This window comes from Maniola jurtina, chromosome 23 (assembly GCF_905333055.1).
Source record: "Maniola jurtina chromosome 23, ilManJurt1.1, whole genome shotgun sequence".
Taxonomy (NCBI): domain Eukaryota; kingdom Metazoa; phylum Arthropoda; class Insecta; order Lepidoptera; family Nymphalidae; genus Maniola; species Maniola jurtina.
The window spans coordinates 1,787,070-1,804,123 of NC_060051.1; the positions used below are offsets into that span (position 1 = coordinate 1,787,070).

Consider the following 17,054-nt stretch of genomic DNA (forward strand, 5'->3'; position numbering starts at 1 on the left):
GTCTGTCTGCTAGTTCTTCTAGATCTGATGTTAGGGCAAGATAACTTCGTTGTCTGTCTGTTTGTTGTGTTTGTCAAGAAAAAGGAATATATCTTGTATGATGGTACGGAACCCTTCGTGGGCGAGTCCGACTCGCACTTGACCGATTTTTTTTCTTGTTTGGTGGCTTCTTGCAGTGCCATACCAGCACAATGCACCTCGCCAGTGTCGAGTAGTTCTACACTAAATGTTGCGTGATGCAATACATCAAGAAGCTGTCAAAAATTGACACATTCCAAATAGACACCACACGTTGTATAATTGTATACCACTCATGACTCCGAGCGATTCTGCCACGGGAACTTGCTGACCTGAAAAAAATTGTTATTTCAACACCGATTCCAATTTTAACAGTTGAGAGCCGTGACCCATTCCATTAATAACCATAATGTTAGATTTCTTGGGATAGTATTCAAATTAGATTATATCCGTCAACGTCATATGTTATGATAGTTTGGGTTTGTTATGACAACTTCCCGATATGACCATTTCCCGGTATGTCCATGCCCTGTATGACCATTTCCCGTTATGATCACCTTTCTGATATAACCTCTTCCCTATGACTAGAACCCGATATGTTTTCCCAAGGCCACTTCTCGAAATCGCCACTTAGATTTTTACATTGACAAAAATTCAAACTCAAAATCATATTTACAAATTTATATTTTAGGAATATAGTTTCAGTTTTTTTTAACCCTCAACCCATAATAAGGGTGTTGTAAGTTTGACGTGTGTGTCTGTGCATCTGTTTGTGGCATCGTAGATACTATAGTATATTATATACTACTCGGTTTTATTATATACTAAGTTTGCAATTCGCGTCGATTACGTCACACTGACTCTTAGGGTGAGATCTATAGAGCGCGCTCTGCCTTTGCTTAGACTTAAGACAGAGTTAAAACGAGACAGAGCTATATCTCTCACATAAATCTGTCTCGTTTTAACTCAATCTTAAGTCAGAGCAAAGTCAAAGTGCGTTTTATAGATTTCAGCCTTAGGTACGGTATGTGAGCCGTACTGACGCGACAAGACGACCACGGGGAGAAGTGAAGTGGGAGAGGCACCGCATTCCAGCGAGGTGCAAACTTAGCTTGACCGAGTTATACTTACCGGGCAGGTCGGCCATGACAGCGGAAGTACTCATGACAGCGTTCGCGTCTGCGCTGGCGCGGCTTGCCTTCATGCTGCCGCCCGTCGACGGCTTCAGTCCAAGGATCCACACCTTGTGGGAAAACACATTTATTATCCACTAGCGACCCGCCGCGGCTTCGCATGGGTTCAATACAGATATGGGGTGTCAGTGTGGGTTGTTATATCTCAAAAGAATAAGACAGCATTTTCGATGAAAGCTTTCAGTCAGCTACACTGACTAAATAAAGTCTCAAAATCAAATCTAAATGTGTCATACAAGGACATCAACTGCATAATTTTTTTTTTGAATTTATGACTGAATTATTTAATTGGAAACATTTTCGGAGTATAGACAATAAGCAATTAGACATCACTTGCTTTAAAGGTGAAGGAAAAGATCGTGAGGAAACCTGCATGCCTGAGAGTTCTTCATAAGTTCTCAAAGGTGTGTGAAGTCTGCTAATCCACACTTCGCTAACGTGGTCTATATCCAAGACCTTTTCATTCTGAGAGGAGACCCGTCCTCAGTAGTGAGCCGGCGATGGGTCGATGATGTTAGTGATAGTAAATACCAGATGCTGCAGCGTGGTGAGAACAGGTAACCACGCGTGCTGCAGCGCGTCACCGTCGCGTCGCGCCGCCGCCAGCAACGCTCGCATAGCTGTGACGTGCCGTGACGTCACCATCACGAATGACTGCTGCTGACCTAAAATATAGTTCACGACAGTTATGAAACTTGTAACAAAACCTCTAGGCTTTACTTGTCAAATGCAGGCTATGAAACGGCTACGTCGATGGCGTTGGGTACCGCGTATTATCTAGCACCCCTTATTTCCTACCACATTTAATCTAAATACCTTCAAGGCAAGAGTGAATAGCAATACTCTAGGCAAGCACACTCCAACCTATGCATCCAGCACGGGCATGCAATACTTCGCGAGGAGGGCGCAGCGGAACAGTACACCTATACACGCGTCTCTAGCGTTCGTCACCTCTAAGTCTTTGGATAATCGACAAAACGAGGAAACCCGCGAAACCCGCCCAACAAACTTACCCGTAGGCTGTGAACACGGCAGAGGGGTCCCAACCCACACGACGTGGTGTCGCAAGTCGGCCCCCGGGGCGGGCGAGGGCCGCGCGGCCGGCCAGGGACACGCCAGGGCGGCCAGAGCGCCCAGCACGGGCACGCAGTATTGCGCGGGGAGCGCGCAGCGGCACAGTGCGCCGATACACGCGTCCCGAGCGTTCGTCACCCCCATCTGAATTCATCGCAGGATTTAATTAAGGCTACCAGCCTATCCATCCATACTAATATTATAAATGCGAAAGTGTGTCTGTCTGTCTGCTAGTTTTTCACAGCTCAACAGTTTAGCCGATTTTGATGAAATTTGGTACAGATTTAGTTTACATCCCAGGGGCGGATATAGGCTACTTTTTATCCCGGAAAATCCCACGGGATTCCTAAAGGCCCAACCACTTAACAGATTTGTACCTACCGAGGTAGCTACTAGTATGTATGATCTACAAAATAGTATAAAGGTCTTCAACTGCTAATCCATTTGCTCACCTTGCCGCTAACTCTGGCCAGGGTCTGTATGGCGCGTAGGATGTTCTCCAGCTCGCCGATGCTCGCTTCGGCCAGCACTGATAAGCCCCACACTAGCCCGCACCAAGACGACTTTATAAGCTGAAATTATACGATTACACTTTAATATTATAAAGGCGAAAGTTTGTATTCGTGAGTGGATGTTTGCTATTATTTCACGCAAAAACTACTGGGCGGATTTGGCTGTGAAACGGAGATAGATTGTATCCTGGATTAACACATTTTTTATCCCGGAAAATCAGAGTTCCCACGGGATTTTAAACACTATATCAACTAGTTTTAAATAGATAAGTTACTAACAAAAATGTTCTTTACACGGAAACCGCAGTGGATGGTCTATTTGCTAAATACGTTTAATTAATGTGTTAGCAAAACAATATTTTGTTTGTAACAAGCGGACTCGACTTTAGTCTATAAATTAAAAAAAAGTTTATAATACTAGCATAGACATGGATTTCCTTTTAATCAAGGTTTAGATTTTGACCCCGAGTTACCTGTAATTTGAGTTGCCTCTCCTTATCCTCAGCGTCAGGGTCTATCTTTTCCACCACGTTGGAGTTCTGATCAGCTTCTCCGGTGTGACCATTTTTGGTTACTTCAGTTTTGTTGTCCAAACTTTCTGTTTCTGAACAATTAAAACCCATAAGATAATTTCTCTCTCTGCCTTGTATAATGTATACATTATAAGAAAAGACTCACCATTTTTAACCGACTTCGAAAAAGGAGGATTTTAAGACAACAGAGTGTCATTAATAGGGCTCTGTTTTTACCCGTTGGGTACGGAACCCTAAAAACCGACATCCAGAACCACGAAGTAGGGTAAAAAATCACACATAGCGGAAAGGTTGGACGATTATGTTTAAAAGCACTAACCTTTATGATTGCTCATTGTTTTGTTAGTGTTAGAGTTCACTTCTTGTTCTTCCCCATCGTTTTGAGAGTCGTCGTAAAGTTCTTGCAATCTATGAAAGATGAAAAATCAAATACTCAGTGCACCATTTCCATCGCCCGCATACTATCTTATAGCTCAGAGATAGCTTACGCCCGGGAAATTGACTTCGGCAACTTTTTCCCAGAAAAGCAGTCCCCACGGGATTTTAAAAACACCTAAATCCACGCGGAAAGAGTCGCGGGCATCATCTAGTAAGGAATAAGTATAATCTATTAAAATCCATACTAATATTATAAATACGAAAGTGTGTCTGTCTGTCTGTCTGCTACCTTTTCACGGCCCAACAGTTTAACCGATTCTGACGAAGTTTGGTACAGGGTTAGCTAATATCCCGGAGACGGACATAGGCTACTTTTTATCCCGGAAAATCAAAGAGTTCCCACAGGATTCCTAAAAACACATCCGCTTAACCAATTTGTATGAAATTTGGTCCAAAGTAGCTTGCGTCCGTGTAATTGACATAATATAGGCATTTTATCCCGGAAAATCAAACAGTTCCCATGGGATCTTTAAAAACCTAAATCCACGCGGACGAGGTCGCGGGCATCCTCTAGTAAAAATATAAGTAAGATAGTTGTCAAGATGTACAGACCTAAAGTATTCCTTGCCCTCCAGTGTGATAGCGATGGAGCGTATGATCTCGACCAGGCAGGCGTATGCCACTGAGATGCCGTACCCCTCTTGGATGCTCGGCGCCTCAGTGCGATCCAGCATCTCTATACTGGATACAACAAATTTTTGTTAACAAATTTTGTTTTAAAAACCAGTCAAGTGCGAGTCGGAATCTCATACGAAGGGTCCCATACCATCGTACAACATATTTTAACATTTTTATGTGCAATAGCGCAAGTTATGTGATTTAGTGAATTAATGTTTTCGTGATCACATTTTAATTTGCGCCGTATTGTGGGCAATGGTGAGCCCATCGACCACAGTACCCTGGATCCAACACAACCAAGACCTCGAGACCCTGAGCCAAGAAGGCGGGCCTTAACCGACAACGTGTTAAATAACGTTACCGGGGAAGCTCCCGCTACACTGTTTGTGATGTAACCACAAATACACGGTTTTCAGATTTTTTCCTTTACTTGTGCTATAGGACCTACCTACCTGCCCATAATTCTACGTCAACAGGAAGTACCCTATAGGTTTTCTTAATAGACACGACAGATCGACAGACAGACAACAAGGTAATCCTATAAGGGTTCCCTTTTTCCTTTTGAGGTACGGAACACTAAAAATGAGGTAAAGTAGTCGCAAAATAAGAAGAACCTTTAGGAACTTACTATACAGATTTGGCAGTACCAGGCTCGAATGTAATGCACAAAGGGAGCCATACGCCCTTCCAGTAGAATCCTGCTTGTTGCGGGATGCTCGATGATCCTGAAACAAGTTATACTAACATTGGCATATAATAGTAATGATTCTGTACGCAACTTACGAGTATTTGGATCTTTTTCTTACCAATGTAATAAGAAAAGGACAGACAAACCTAATTTAATTTAAAACTGTCAAACTTCGTGACATTGGGTGCTATGAACATAGTGTAGAGTAGCACTAAAATAACAATGGCAAAGTTCATACAACATTTTACCTGAATATCAAATCGATTTCAGGCTGAAATCGATTTAAAGCGTCTGTATAGTAAAAAATATTAAAACTACAGGGGTTCCATTACTTAAACATAATCACCAAGAATTTTCATTTGAGGTGTCAACAAAAAAGATATTAGTTATATTTTTATATTTAGAGATTATGACAGTATATGAAAGTAGGTAGTATACCTATGCAAGTAAAACCACTTAAAATATTGACGCAAGTAAAACCACTTAAAATATTGACCTACTAAACAATAGTCCTTTGTACCTTGACCTAGAGTTAAAATAGCGCGTGAGAAGTAATTTTATTCGGACTATACATAATCTATTTGGTCACGATCCTTCAAAAATATTCATGAAGTGTAAAATGAAAACCCACTATTTGAGTATAGTTGCGTGTACTTTTGTAGTTATTTCATCATTGAATGGAAACACTGATGTTAATATTTTGAGAAGACGACTTCGTAAGGAATTATGTATTATCTAAATTACTCATTTTGTTTTTCCATTACAAGTTAGCACTTGACTGCGATCCCACCTGGTGGTAAGTGATGATACAGTCTAAGATGGTAGCAGGCTAACTTGGAAAGGTATTTTAGTAAACCCAAACCCCTTATCGATTTCTACACGGTATCATACTGGAACGCTAAAAAAATATTTGTATTCTATAATGTTCTATGTATTAATATAGCCAAACGGAGTAGATACAACTACTTTGTGCGTTGCACGCGTCGCTTCACGCCCGGACTGTGCATCGAACCCGTGAGATCTGTATGGACGTTCGTGTTTCAACTACAGAACTGCACGTTGGTATTACGTTATCCATGAAGAGAAGTTGGTATAGGGTTCTCTCTCTTACGTTATCTATATAATAATATCTATCTATAATACATATAATAAAATTGTAGAAAAGTGGTGTCTGTACAATGGAAATATATAAAAAAAAGTAGCAGGGGTTGTTATTATATCGATGCCGAACCCGAAATTGTAATTAATTTTTTTTTTTGTCTGTTTGTCTGTGTGTTTGTGCACGCTAATATCAGAAACGGCTTATTCGATTTAGATACGGTTTTCACTAATATATTGTAGTAAGCTTCACTTAACATTTAGTGTTTATTTCATGTCAATCGGTTCATAAATAAAAAAGTTATGTCAATTTAAAGAATCACGGCGAACATTTTTAACGTACAGAGTACGTACTACACGCCTCGCGCCTGAGCGTCCGTAGCTATATAAAGCGCCCTGAGAGCTATTCCACGCGAACGAGGTCGCGGGCACAGCTAATCTCATATAAATGACAAACCATTTTTAGTTACCAAAAAATCACAAACGTACCTATATTTTTGAATTTAGAATGTTTTTTGATAAGGAGAGTTCTCTAGTAGAGTAGTACGGAAAACATTGGTTAACGTTGGAAAACGTTGAGTTATGTCAGTTACATTAGTTCTGCTATGGATCTCCTCATTTCTGATTTAATCACGTAGAGGATCTCCAAGCATAGCTCTCTCTATCGCCCGCTGAGTGGCTCTGAGCTTTCTTATGAGGCCCATAGTTAGCGACCATGTCTCGGATCCATATATGATATATGGATGTCATATATGGATCACTGGCAACACGCTCACTCTGATATTAGTACGGATTCCAGTGAACGCTACGGTTGCCGTCAAGACTGGCGCACGAATCGGTTCACCACATACGACAAATGCCTGCGACGTTGCCAGCCACTGATCGACTTGTACACAGAGATACTGGTGCGGGACCCTCGGAACCTGTCTGTGTATAGCTCACAGTCTTGGAGTAAGTAATGCTGACTCTTCATAAAATACTGATACTCGCGACTTTCGCGTGGGTTCAAGTTTTGAGAACCCGAGTGAACTCTTTGATTTCTTTGGTGGCTGGCTTTAGAATAAGATAAGATAATTTATTTGCAAGACAGTTGGTACAATAAGATGGAAATTTATGATTAGAGGCCTTAACTTTCTACTAAATTATTAGTGTGCAAATATTTAAGATAACAAAATAAATTAAATTAAAATAAATTAATGTCAAACAAAATTAGGAGTCAAGTGCATTACTTCAAATTTCATAAATACAGGAAATAGATATTACAAGAGAAAGAGGCAAATTTTTCCTGTATGTTTATCAGTGGGAGGGAGGGCGGTGCATGTACCATGCTGCATGTTGCACCATACAGATTTCTTTGGTTTAGTGGATTATAGCAAATTAAGCTTTTGGTTTCTTGTATAACTCTTTGATTTGTCTGAAGAGAAAGCACCTATGCAAGCCAGCTGTACCTTTTGCCAAATCGGTTAAACGGATGGGCCGTAAAAAGGTAGCAGAAAAAGGAATACAGACAACTAACGCATTTATAATACTAGTAGGGATGTTAGTAAATGTTACAGCTGTCGTCAAGACTGGCGCACGAATCGATCCCCCACATACGGTAGATGCATCCGATTTTTTTTAATTTAATACAAAAGAAAAATAAAACCGATTTATTATCGACGAAAATTAGCTCTAGCATCGACTAATTTGTAGGTTATAGTCGATACTAGAGCTAATTTCTTAAACCGGACCCTTTATATAAACCTGTAAGGATAATACTGCCATTGTCGCAATTAAAATGCCATAAGCCTACGTTGTCGTATTAGTTTACAAATTGCAAAAAACCAAATTAAATTTGAATTTCGCGGGCAGACCCGTCGCTTGCCCCTTAAGTACCATATTATACTGTATTTAAACAAATACTGAAAGTAACGATTCATAAAGTAGTTTGTAAGTTGTAACCAAAACAACCAAACATTTTTTGGGTTTTTCTATCACGGTTTACTGCGATGTTCTAGCTCGGAAAAGAAATATTTCATACAACCAAAATATGATGTTCATAATAATTATGTACGGAACCCTCAAAAAGCGAGGCCCAACTCGCACCTGACCGGTTTTTTATGTTTAGATAAATCAGGCAGGCGTGATTCGGGCGACGAGGAAGACAGTACCGATTTGCAAGACGAAGAGTATGATCACAAAATCGAGGGAAACCTCAATGGCCCTGCACCAAACCTTTTGGACGACTCTGTTGATCATAATGACTGGGCGGTGACAGTCGATATTGATGATGTTGTAGAGAGCATAGAAAATGATGGTTCGGTGTATCACGATGTGTTTCATGATTAAAAAATGATTTGAATATTGATCACTGTTTTGTTTTTAGGGTTTCATACCAAAATAAAGCAACCCTTATGGTGTTTCTTCGTCCGTACGTGCGTCCGTTAAAGCTAAATAATAATGCTTTTAACTGGTTAGATATAGTTTAAAGATATAGTTTAAAAAATGCTTGTTCTTATTGCACATAAAATATTTTTGTTTTCATTGCAAGAACGGCCGAAAAGATCAAATTATTTTTATGGTCACAGGCCCAAAACTTTTGTCCGTCGTGACATCAAAGTTCTATAAATTCTTCATTATCATATTCATTCATTCATTATATATTTCATATCTTTGCTATAATATATAGGAGGCGTTCACTCACCGGCAGGTGTGTTAACTTGCGAGGCGACGAACAAACTCTGCACGTATGCGCCGAGAGCGTTGACTATGTCTTGAAATATGTTTGTCGCGTGAGGCTTCATGTCGTAGCATTCACAGAACGCTTTAAGTAGGTCTGAAATCAAAAATATAATAAATAACTGTGGACCGGGGATCTATGTTATAGAGAGATATAGGGTCTCTCTCAAAATGTCAATATCTCGCGAATTTCTGGCAAGTTTTTTGGATTCCGTACCTCAAAACGAAAAACGGAACCCTTATGTTGTCTACTTTGTTGTCTGTTTGTCAAGAAAAAATATAGGGTACTTCCCGTTGACCTAGAATCATGAAATTGGGCAGGTAGGAAGGTCTTATAGCACAAGTAAAGGAAAACATCCGAAAACAGTGAATTTGTCGTTACGTCACAAAAAAAAGTGTTCATGAACAAATAATAATAATTAGTATTTTCAAAATAAGATAACTACACCAAGCGGGGTATTATATGAAATGGCTTTACCTGTACATTGTAAAACAGATTTTTATTTATTTTTATGTATAAGATTTTGATTTATTGTACAAAATGTCGGAAAAAATACCCGAGTACGGAACCCTCGGTGCGCGAGTCTGACTCGCACTTGGCCGGTTTTTTAAGCAGTTTACACTGTACGTAATTGTTATGTAATCAAGTCAATATCATAGATAATACCATATACCTGGTTGTATCGTCATTCGGTGCAACACTTCTAACGCCAGCGCGCGTTGCCAAAGAGGTTTGTCTGGATCCAGGAATTTGATCGTCAGGGAGAGAAAGATCTCACATTCTGTCACCTGCAATACAGTATTCACACAAATTTACGACGACTAATTATTATGGAACCATTGAACGACAAAAGCTAGAAATCATGTTTCTTACTATTTTCATTCGAAAATATTCGAAATTCGAGGCCACACATACTCACATCTATTAAGCACTTTAACCATTTAAATAATGGTTAAAGTGGCCGCTACTGTTTTTGGTGTTGGAGTGGTTAAAGTGACAGTTACAGAGTTAAAACCGAATTAAAGACCCTCGCGGTGCCGTATATTTCTGCACCCACCCACTTCGGCAATTTCGTTACGTATAATAGAGCTTACGGAATATTTCTATGCTTTGTCGTTCACTGTGTCAATAATGGAACTCACAAGCACAGCGTGGTACTTGTGCACGATGATGGAAACGAGTCTCAGCAGGCGCATGGTGACGGGGAAGTGGGGCCTCTCCCCCGCGGCCCCCGGGGCCCCGCCGGCCCCAACCGCAGGGGGCCCGCCGCCGGGGATGTGGGGGGACGTGAATGCAGCCCTGGAATTAATATTAATTATTGTGGGGTTGGTTTTGCTTACCAGAATATAAAAAGTGCGAGTCAGACTCGCGCACCAAGGGTTCCGTACTGGGTATTTTTTCCGACATTTTGGACGATAAATCAAAAACTATTATGCTTAAAAATAAATAAAATTTTGTTTTAGAATTTACAAGTAAAACCCTTTTATATGATACCCCACTTGGTATAGTTATCTTACTTTGGAAATTTATTTATTTAATTAATTTTTTTATTAACATAAATCTTATAACTATTTACGTATATTGAAACACATTTTAATTTTTTTTTTCTGTGATTTATTCCTTTACGTGTGCCATAAGATCTATCTACCTGCCTTTCATGATTCTACGTCAACATGAAGTACCCTACAGGTTTTCTTGACAAACACGACGGACGGACAGACAGGCAGACAGACAACAAAGTGATCCTATAAGGGTTCCGTATTTCCTTTTGACGTACGGAACCCTAAAAATATATAATGTCGTTAAACCACGAAATAAGTGTAAAATCATTAGTGCACAAAGCTCTAAGAGATGGCGCTGTAGCCATGTTACATTACAACTATATTTTGCTCCAGTCACGTATAATATGGACAAATAGATATCACAATGGTTTACTATTTTATTATTCAACGATTATTAATTTTTTGAATTCGCACCCGGATGTGCGAAAAGGAAGAACTTAAACCGTGACCACTGACCATTGCAAAATTACGTCACAGACACAAAAACTATACCGATTACCGGATACCCTATCCAAGGAAAGAAGCTAGTGTAGCGATCTCTCTGTTACGTAATCCCATAAAAGAGTCTAATTGAATAAAAATATTTTGAATTTTGAATTTTTTTGAATTCTGAAAATTATAGCCAAAAATCTCAGTGTGCGCTAACCATTTTGAGTCACCAACCAATCACAAACGAAACTTTGTTTTCCGATTGAATTTCGAATGTTGTTTGAATACATGTTTGTGATTGGATGGTGGTTTAACGCCCACTGAGATTCTTGGCTCTATCATTTGTATGGGATTGCATAACAGAGAGAGCGAGAGAAACCAACTTCTTACCGCGGATATAGCATAGCTAGTAACAATATGTATATTGTATACCTTTTTTTTTCTTTAAATCTGGCTTTACTCTGATTAGCCAATGTCAAGTTTGTGATATTTTCAAGTTATTGAATTTATACAAGTATGGACTCCGTCTGCGCCGGCGCCCGCCGACATACGCGCGGCGCCCCTTTAGAGCGCTTCCCAGTCAGTTCCACCACCAAAAAACACCAACTAACACAAAAACCAGCCACTCCTAACAAAAAAAAACACTCCAAACAAGCACAGCACGCGCGCCAGCAAACGCCATCGCAGACGAAGTCCTTGTATACCTTTATGCTATACTATATTGATATATACTTATACTGGTGTAAAGGATTATTTGATAATATTATATTATTATAACTTACCTATATTTAACATTGGGTGAAAACAGCCTTATGATCAACGCACAAACATGTTCTTTTAGTAGAAATCGAAATTCTGCTATCTGAAATAGAAATAAATCAATATAGATCTGTTTCATTGTGATCAGCCTGGCGATTCAGAACACTCGATTTGGTAACTTATCGTTTGTTAAGATGTATTTTTCATTGAATGCTCAAAAAGAAAATGATCTTGAAATACAACACTAAAGATAAATTACTTATAGCTAGTTTAATATTTTTTGTTAATTCAATATTGTTTTAAAATTAACCAAAAAATTCTATTTTTACATAAGTGGCCAAAAAAAAAAGTTCAATGTTTTCAAGGTTTATGTATTGTATATACCTATGTAGGTTTCTTCGTTTCACCATAACTCCTAAATGCCTATACAGATTTGGATGTACGGGTATGTAAGAATTCTTACAACATCCCAAGTGACACTGGCACATAAAGTTTTTGAAAAAAATTCAAGGTAGAGCAGTTGCTTTAATTTTTTTTTAATTATTACTAAGTACTAAGTGTATTAATAAGCGTTAACGCGTTTGCGTGCGTAACGTAAACCGCGTCGCGGTCAACACTCAGCGCCACGCACACTATAACAATGTGTAAGTGTGTACTCACACAAACATGGCCAAATGGTCTTCATGAAATAGAACATCTGTACTTGTTCATTATATTGTGAAAAGAATGGTTTAAACATACCTTAAAGAAAACATCAGAGAAGTCAGTCAATACTGTGTCTAACAATTCCAGTCCGAATGTCTTTGGTACTTCTGATATGCCGACCAGCCAGTGAGCTGAGTCACCATTTATTAGTTGAATTATATCCTGAAAATATATCATGTTCGAATACTACTGTTTTGGCAATTTTTGATATGTATTTAAAATTATTTAGAAACCTTGAATTGTAGATAGACTTAGATATTAGATACATAGAAAAACTACATATGTATCTATTCTATATGTATATAGTATATTCATTATATATGTATATTCTTCTATATATATGCTCACTAGAACTAATCACAACACTTACACACGTATTCACAAACGTTACTATGAGGTCTCATAGTGCGCTCGAACGCACAGTGTCCGTTCCACCAATCAGATGACTGTATCACGTCAATTTACAATGATCTGATTGGTGGAACCTACACTATGCGTTCGAGCGTACTGTGAGACCTCCTAGTAACGTTTGTGAATACAGCCATAAGTGAAAACAGGACTTAGTTTGTTTCGAACGTACGTCATACCTGTAAAATGAGATATGCGTCAACTGCGCATGGTTTGAGATCCTTTGGTGCTTTACTATTTGCTTGCATTCTGACATCCGCTGGGTTCACTTTTAGTGTACCTAAAAATCAAATTATATAATACAGAACCCTAAGTCTTACACTTACAATTCTGTGGTGTCTGGTATACACAATATATAAACATCATTTGTTAAATGAACTAACTAGCAATCACCCGCGGCTGCTTTAGTGTGAATGTGTGTGCTAAAATGTTAACTTTCAAGGTCTTTTCAGCTTTTGATTTGGGCATTGCTGAGTCAGTCAAGTCAAGATTCTTCTTTTTATATATTTAGAAGATTTACCATTGGCCTCTGCCAGGGCCCTCTCGAAGACAAGAGCAACCAGTTGCCTGACCGTCGCCGCGGCCGCGTGACTTGTACTGATATCCCGCGTTTCACTCGCCGTCACCATGCGAATACACATCACCATGGTCTGTAAGCATAAATAGTGGTATTATTACTCACTAGGTGGACTATTATAGCCCTCATAAGAAAGCTTCGAGCTACTCAGTGGGCAATGGAGAGAGCTAGCTTGAAGTTTCTCTCTACGTGATCAAATCAGATATGAGGAGACCAGGAGAACTGACATAGCTCAACAGGTTGTGAAGCTGAGGTAGCAATGGGTAAGTTAAAAAACCGATAGACACCCCAAGGTGCTAGGATAGTGACCTCACTCCGGAAAGCATAGCATTGGAACTTAGAAGACCCCTACTAGGTGGATGGACATCATCAAGCAAGCCGGAAGGAATTGCTGGATTCAGGCGGTGCAAGACAGTGGTGTGTGGAAGTCCCTACAAGAGACCTATGAGACAGCAGCATAGTGCACGTCTATCCATAGATGATGATGATGTTTGTATAGAAATTTGCACTTAATAACTCGCCTAAAGCCTTGTATGTACAGACAAACTTACCCTTGCCAGTGTATCGCCATGCACCAAATCAGATGTGGTCATCAGTAGAGCAGCTGTTTGCAACAGCTTAAGCTCCAGCATATTGGCTTGGCCCAGGTTGTAGAGGCAATCAACTACATGTCTAGCGCCTTTAGCGTCGATGCCCTGCTGGGCTATTAGCCTCCGAATTGTACCCAAGCAAAACTGAAAGATAAACAATCCATACTAATATTATAAAGGCGAAAGACAAACAGACACGGTTAAAAATTAAATAAAACATGTGTAAGCAAAAGTAACTGAGAGAAAGGAATCTAATCACAAGTACAAAGATAAAAACCAAATTAAAAATTACAATGAATACCTAAATTATTATTATCAGTAGAAATTACTATAATCAATACATAATGTAAAATGTCTATAAGTACATTTACAATCTAATTTGCTAATCAACTAATAATGTTAGTTAAAACTTTAACGATCCTACATTATTTCACAATTACCTGAATAATTTTAACATCCTTCGACTCACATCCTTGCACTAAAGGATATAAGATCTGATTCACCACTCCATACAAAGACGCTTGCGGATTATTAGCCGCCAACGTCAGCTTTTCTATAGCCTCATCACAAGCCTAAAAATATGGGAAATGGAATATTCATTTTTAAACACAAAAACATAATCAGTAAGAACAATGTTATTCTATATAGAGAAAAATAGGTAACACAATGATTTTTTCCAAATAAAATTTATCTCATGTAGATGCATGTACTTGTTACTATCGTAGGTAACAGAAAACCATATAAATAATCAGATAATTAAAAAAATAATACCTCTCTTATCTGAGGATACTTCTTTTTGGTTTCCAAGCTTAAAGTTTTAAAGTCATTTTGTAGCACGTCCATAAATTTCTTTGTTGAATCATCGCCGGTAACAGCGCTGACGAAAGCCATGGTTTGATATTATTCTAATTAATTTTCCACTTCATATTTCGCGAAAATTAAACAAATTAAAATTGTGCCATGTACACAATCGAATCGACACCATTCGACAACACAACTTTCGTTCATAAATCTCACAATTTGACATATTTTATTTGATTCAAAGGTTATTCGATATTAATAACTTAATTAAATTTTTACTGAAATAAAATAAGAATAAACGATGAACGACACCAGGCCACCAACCACCAACCACCAACTATAAAAAGAGCCGTCCATTGCATGCAATAATTTGCAATAGCAAATTCAGATTTCCGATTTCTGAACTTATTTCAACAGTCCGTTCATATGGTCCGTTCATGGTCCGTTCCTAGGCCCAGCCTAGGCCTCTAAAAAAGGTTTATAAAATTATATAAATCTTGACGTAAAAAAAATAATTTACAGTAGTAAAGTAATTTTTTTACTTACCAGAAAATACCAAACAATAAAATCCACACAAAGTGTAATTTTTATTCAAATATTTTTGTCTTTGTAAAGAATACTTTTCACAAAGCTGCGTAAAACGAACAGAAAACTGGTAATTTTCTGTGTTGCCTTCATCTTGCTTTAAAAATGTCAAATATTGTAAAGACACAGATAAAAAAAGTAAGCAGAACTTGATAATTTTTGAAAAAATATGTTTTTCTTTATTAAAGCAAGTATGTGACAAGCAAGTGGTAAGTTTTAAATAAAAGCAGACTGCTAGTGCTTACAGTATTGTATTAAAACAAATAATAAATTAAGTGAAAGTTAAAAATTCTCCGACCACCTCAGACTGATCGATGACCCAATTTTTACTGCACCACAATTTTTTTATTTGATTTGGCAACATTACTGATTGTGCAGAAGAAAAAACATTGGTGTGATTCCAGATTTTTATTTGTAAGTAATAAAAGAATCGATTACATTTTAGTTGATGAAACGTTTATCAGTTCACGAAATGGTACACGCGTGCTACGATGCAAATGCCAAGGTACAATACATACGCCCTCACCAGAAAAATGCATACTTTGTGCGCTTGACGGACTGTCAATGCAATTTTTACTCTATTTATTCAGCTTGGTTTAGCTATGCGCCATTCTTATTGTAATAAAACGGGCGATGCATGCAGGTTCTAGACACTGTGCGAGTAAAATACCAAGTAAAGTGAGTGAAACTGATAAAAATTCCAAGTGACAGGAGACGATGGGCGAGCAGCGTTGGACGTCGTGTTTTCTCGGTTTGCATATCTCGTTTGCCGGCACCTAGTTTTAGTTATTGTGTCGTATGCACTGTTTTGCTATTACGTACGTGACGAAAGTAGTGTGCTGACCTCTCGAGCAATCGCGTTACTGAAGATGAACGTGTGAACTGCAGGATCGCACAATCGCTTCCAATGAGCGAAGCAACATGTGTTTCGTGTATTATTTTGCAAATATCGCCACCTGATTCAGTGTATACAAAGTTATAAAGGTAGACAATATCAAAGAGAGGATTTGCTGTATGAATCGGTCGTTTTCATTGTTAAATGTCAATCACCTTAGCTATACAACTTTTACATCTTTATTTTGATAGTAAAATGTGTACATTTCAGTTTCCAAGAGCTCACATAACACTCATTCATTTCTGAATCGTAGCTGTGTTTATCATGAGAGATATGACTACATATTTAGATTCCAAGTACTACTCAATATTCGTTAATATCTGTTTAAATCAATCTTTTATATAAATTGTTTACAATCTATACAATCAAATCAGTAATAAATATATACATTATACATCCATGTGTTTTATGGTATATAAACATAAAAACTTCATAGTAAAAAACTATTTACAACAACATCGTTATAATTATGTATTAGAAAAGTCTTAGTCCCATAACTCCCTGTCTCATAGCATATAAACTTTACAGGACACAGGTTATTGCAACTATTGGTTTTGCAATCTAATAATAAAAATCCCTTCAATTTTGTTATAAAAGATTTGATCTGTAGTTACACAGCACAATATTTTCTCGGAGGCATTTCTTTTCTGCTTTCTGTCTCTAATGAATAATAATAATCATTATACTAGCTTATGCCCGAGATTTTGTCCACATGGACTACACAAATTTCAAACCCCTGTATTACTCCTGTAGTTAGAGTAAAGGTTAAATTCAGTCCGCCTGAGACCTGCTTTTCTACAATGCACAGTCATATACCTCTTGTTTAAAATAACTACATGGTTTGAGCATGTT

General features: G+C 38.2%; 3 protein-coding genes across 13 annotated transcripts in view; 2 read left to right on the top strand and 1 right to left on the bottom strand.

Annotated features, from left to right (window-relative positions):
- The window catches only part of LOC123877428 (protein MON2 homolog), a 35,638-nt gene extending 20,585 nt beyond the window's left edge, over positions 1-15,053 (bottom strand). The window contains exons 1-19 of one of the 2 annotated variants that reach the window (XM_045924213.1): positions 14,693-15,053; positions 14,362-14,493; positions 13,883-14,065; positions 13,275-13,404; positions 12,934-13,034; positions 12,383-12,508; positions 11,665-11,744; positions 10,034-10,190; positions 9,565-9,679; positions 8,856-8,987; positions 5,015-5,111; positions 4,321-4,449; positions 3,650-3,738; positions 3,271-3,401; positions 2,738-2,857; positions 2,225-2,429; positions 1,743-1,876; positions 1,150-1,261; positions 309-350 (exon numbers count right to left, since the gene is read on the bottom strand). In XM_045924213.1, the coding sequence (XP_045780169.1) occupies positions 309-350; positions 1,150-1,261; positions 1,743-1,876; positions 2,225-2,429; positions 2,738-2,857; positions 3,271-3,401; positions 3,650-3,738; positions 4,321-4,449; positions 5,015-5,111; positions 8,856-8,987; positions 9,565-9,679; positions 10,034-10,190; positions 11,665-11,744; positions 12,383-12,508; positions 12,934-13,034; positions 13,275-13,404; positions 13,883-14,065; positions 14,362-14,493; positions 14,693-14,812 (2,335 nt within the window). In that variant the 5' untranslated portion in view covers positions 14,813-15,053. The remainder of the gene's footprint in view (positions 1-308; positions 351-1,149; positions 1,262-1,742; positions 1,877-2,224; positions 2,430-2,737; positions 2,858-3,270; positions 3,402-3,649; positions 3,739-4,320; positions 4,450-5,014; positions 5,112-8,855; positions 8,988-9,564; positions 9,680-10,033; positions 10,191-11,664; positions 11,745-12,382; positions 12,509-12,933; positions 13,035-13,274; positions 13,405-13,882; positions 14,066-14,361; positions 14,494-14,692) is intronic. The other variant, XM_045924214.1, reaches the window with a different exon arrangement.
- LOC123877445 lies at positions 5,644-8,517 on the top strand. The gene is made up of 4 exons (XM_045924247.1): positions 5,644-5,790; positions 6,018-6,132; positions 6,972-7,123; positions 8,280-8,517. Exons 1-4 carry the CDS (start codon positions 5,682-5,684, stop codon positions 8,498-8,500), a joined length of 597 nt encoding a protein of 198 aa, XP_045780203.1. The 5' UTR covers positions 5,644-5,681; the 3' UTR covers positions 8,501-8,517.
- Positions 15,054-15,589: 536 nt separating the features above from the next.
- The window catches only part of LOC123877422 (nuclear receptor coactivator 6), a 51,165-nt gene continuing 49,700 nt past the window's right edge, over positions 15,590-17,054 (top strand). For 6 of the 10 annotated variants that reach the window (XM_045924185.1, XM_045924182.1, XM_045924184.1 and 3 more), the window contains exon 1: positions 15,590-15,721. The gene's annotated coding sequence lies outside the window, so the exon portion shown is untranslated. The other 4 variants (XM_045924179.1, XM_045924178.1, XM_045924181.1 and 1 more) reach the window with 4 other exon arrangements.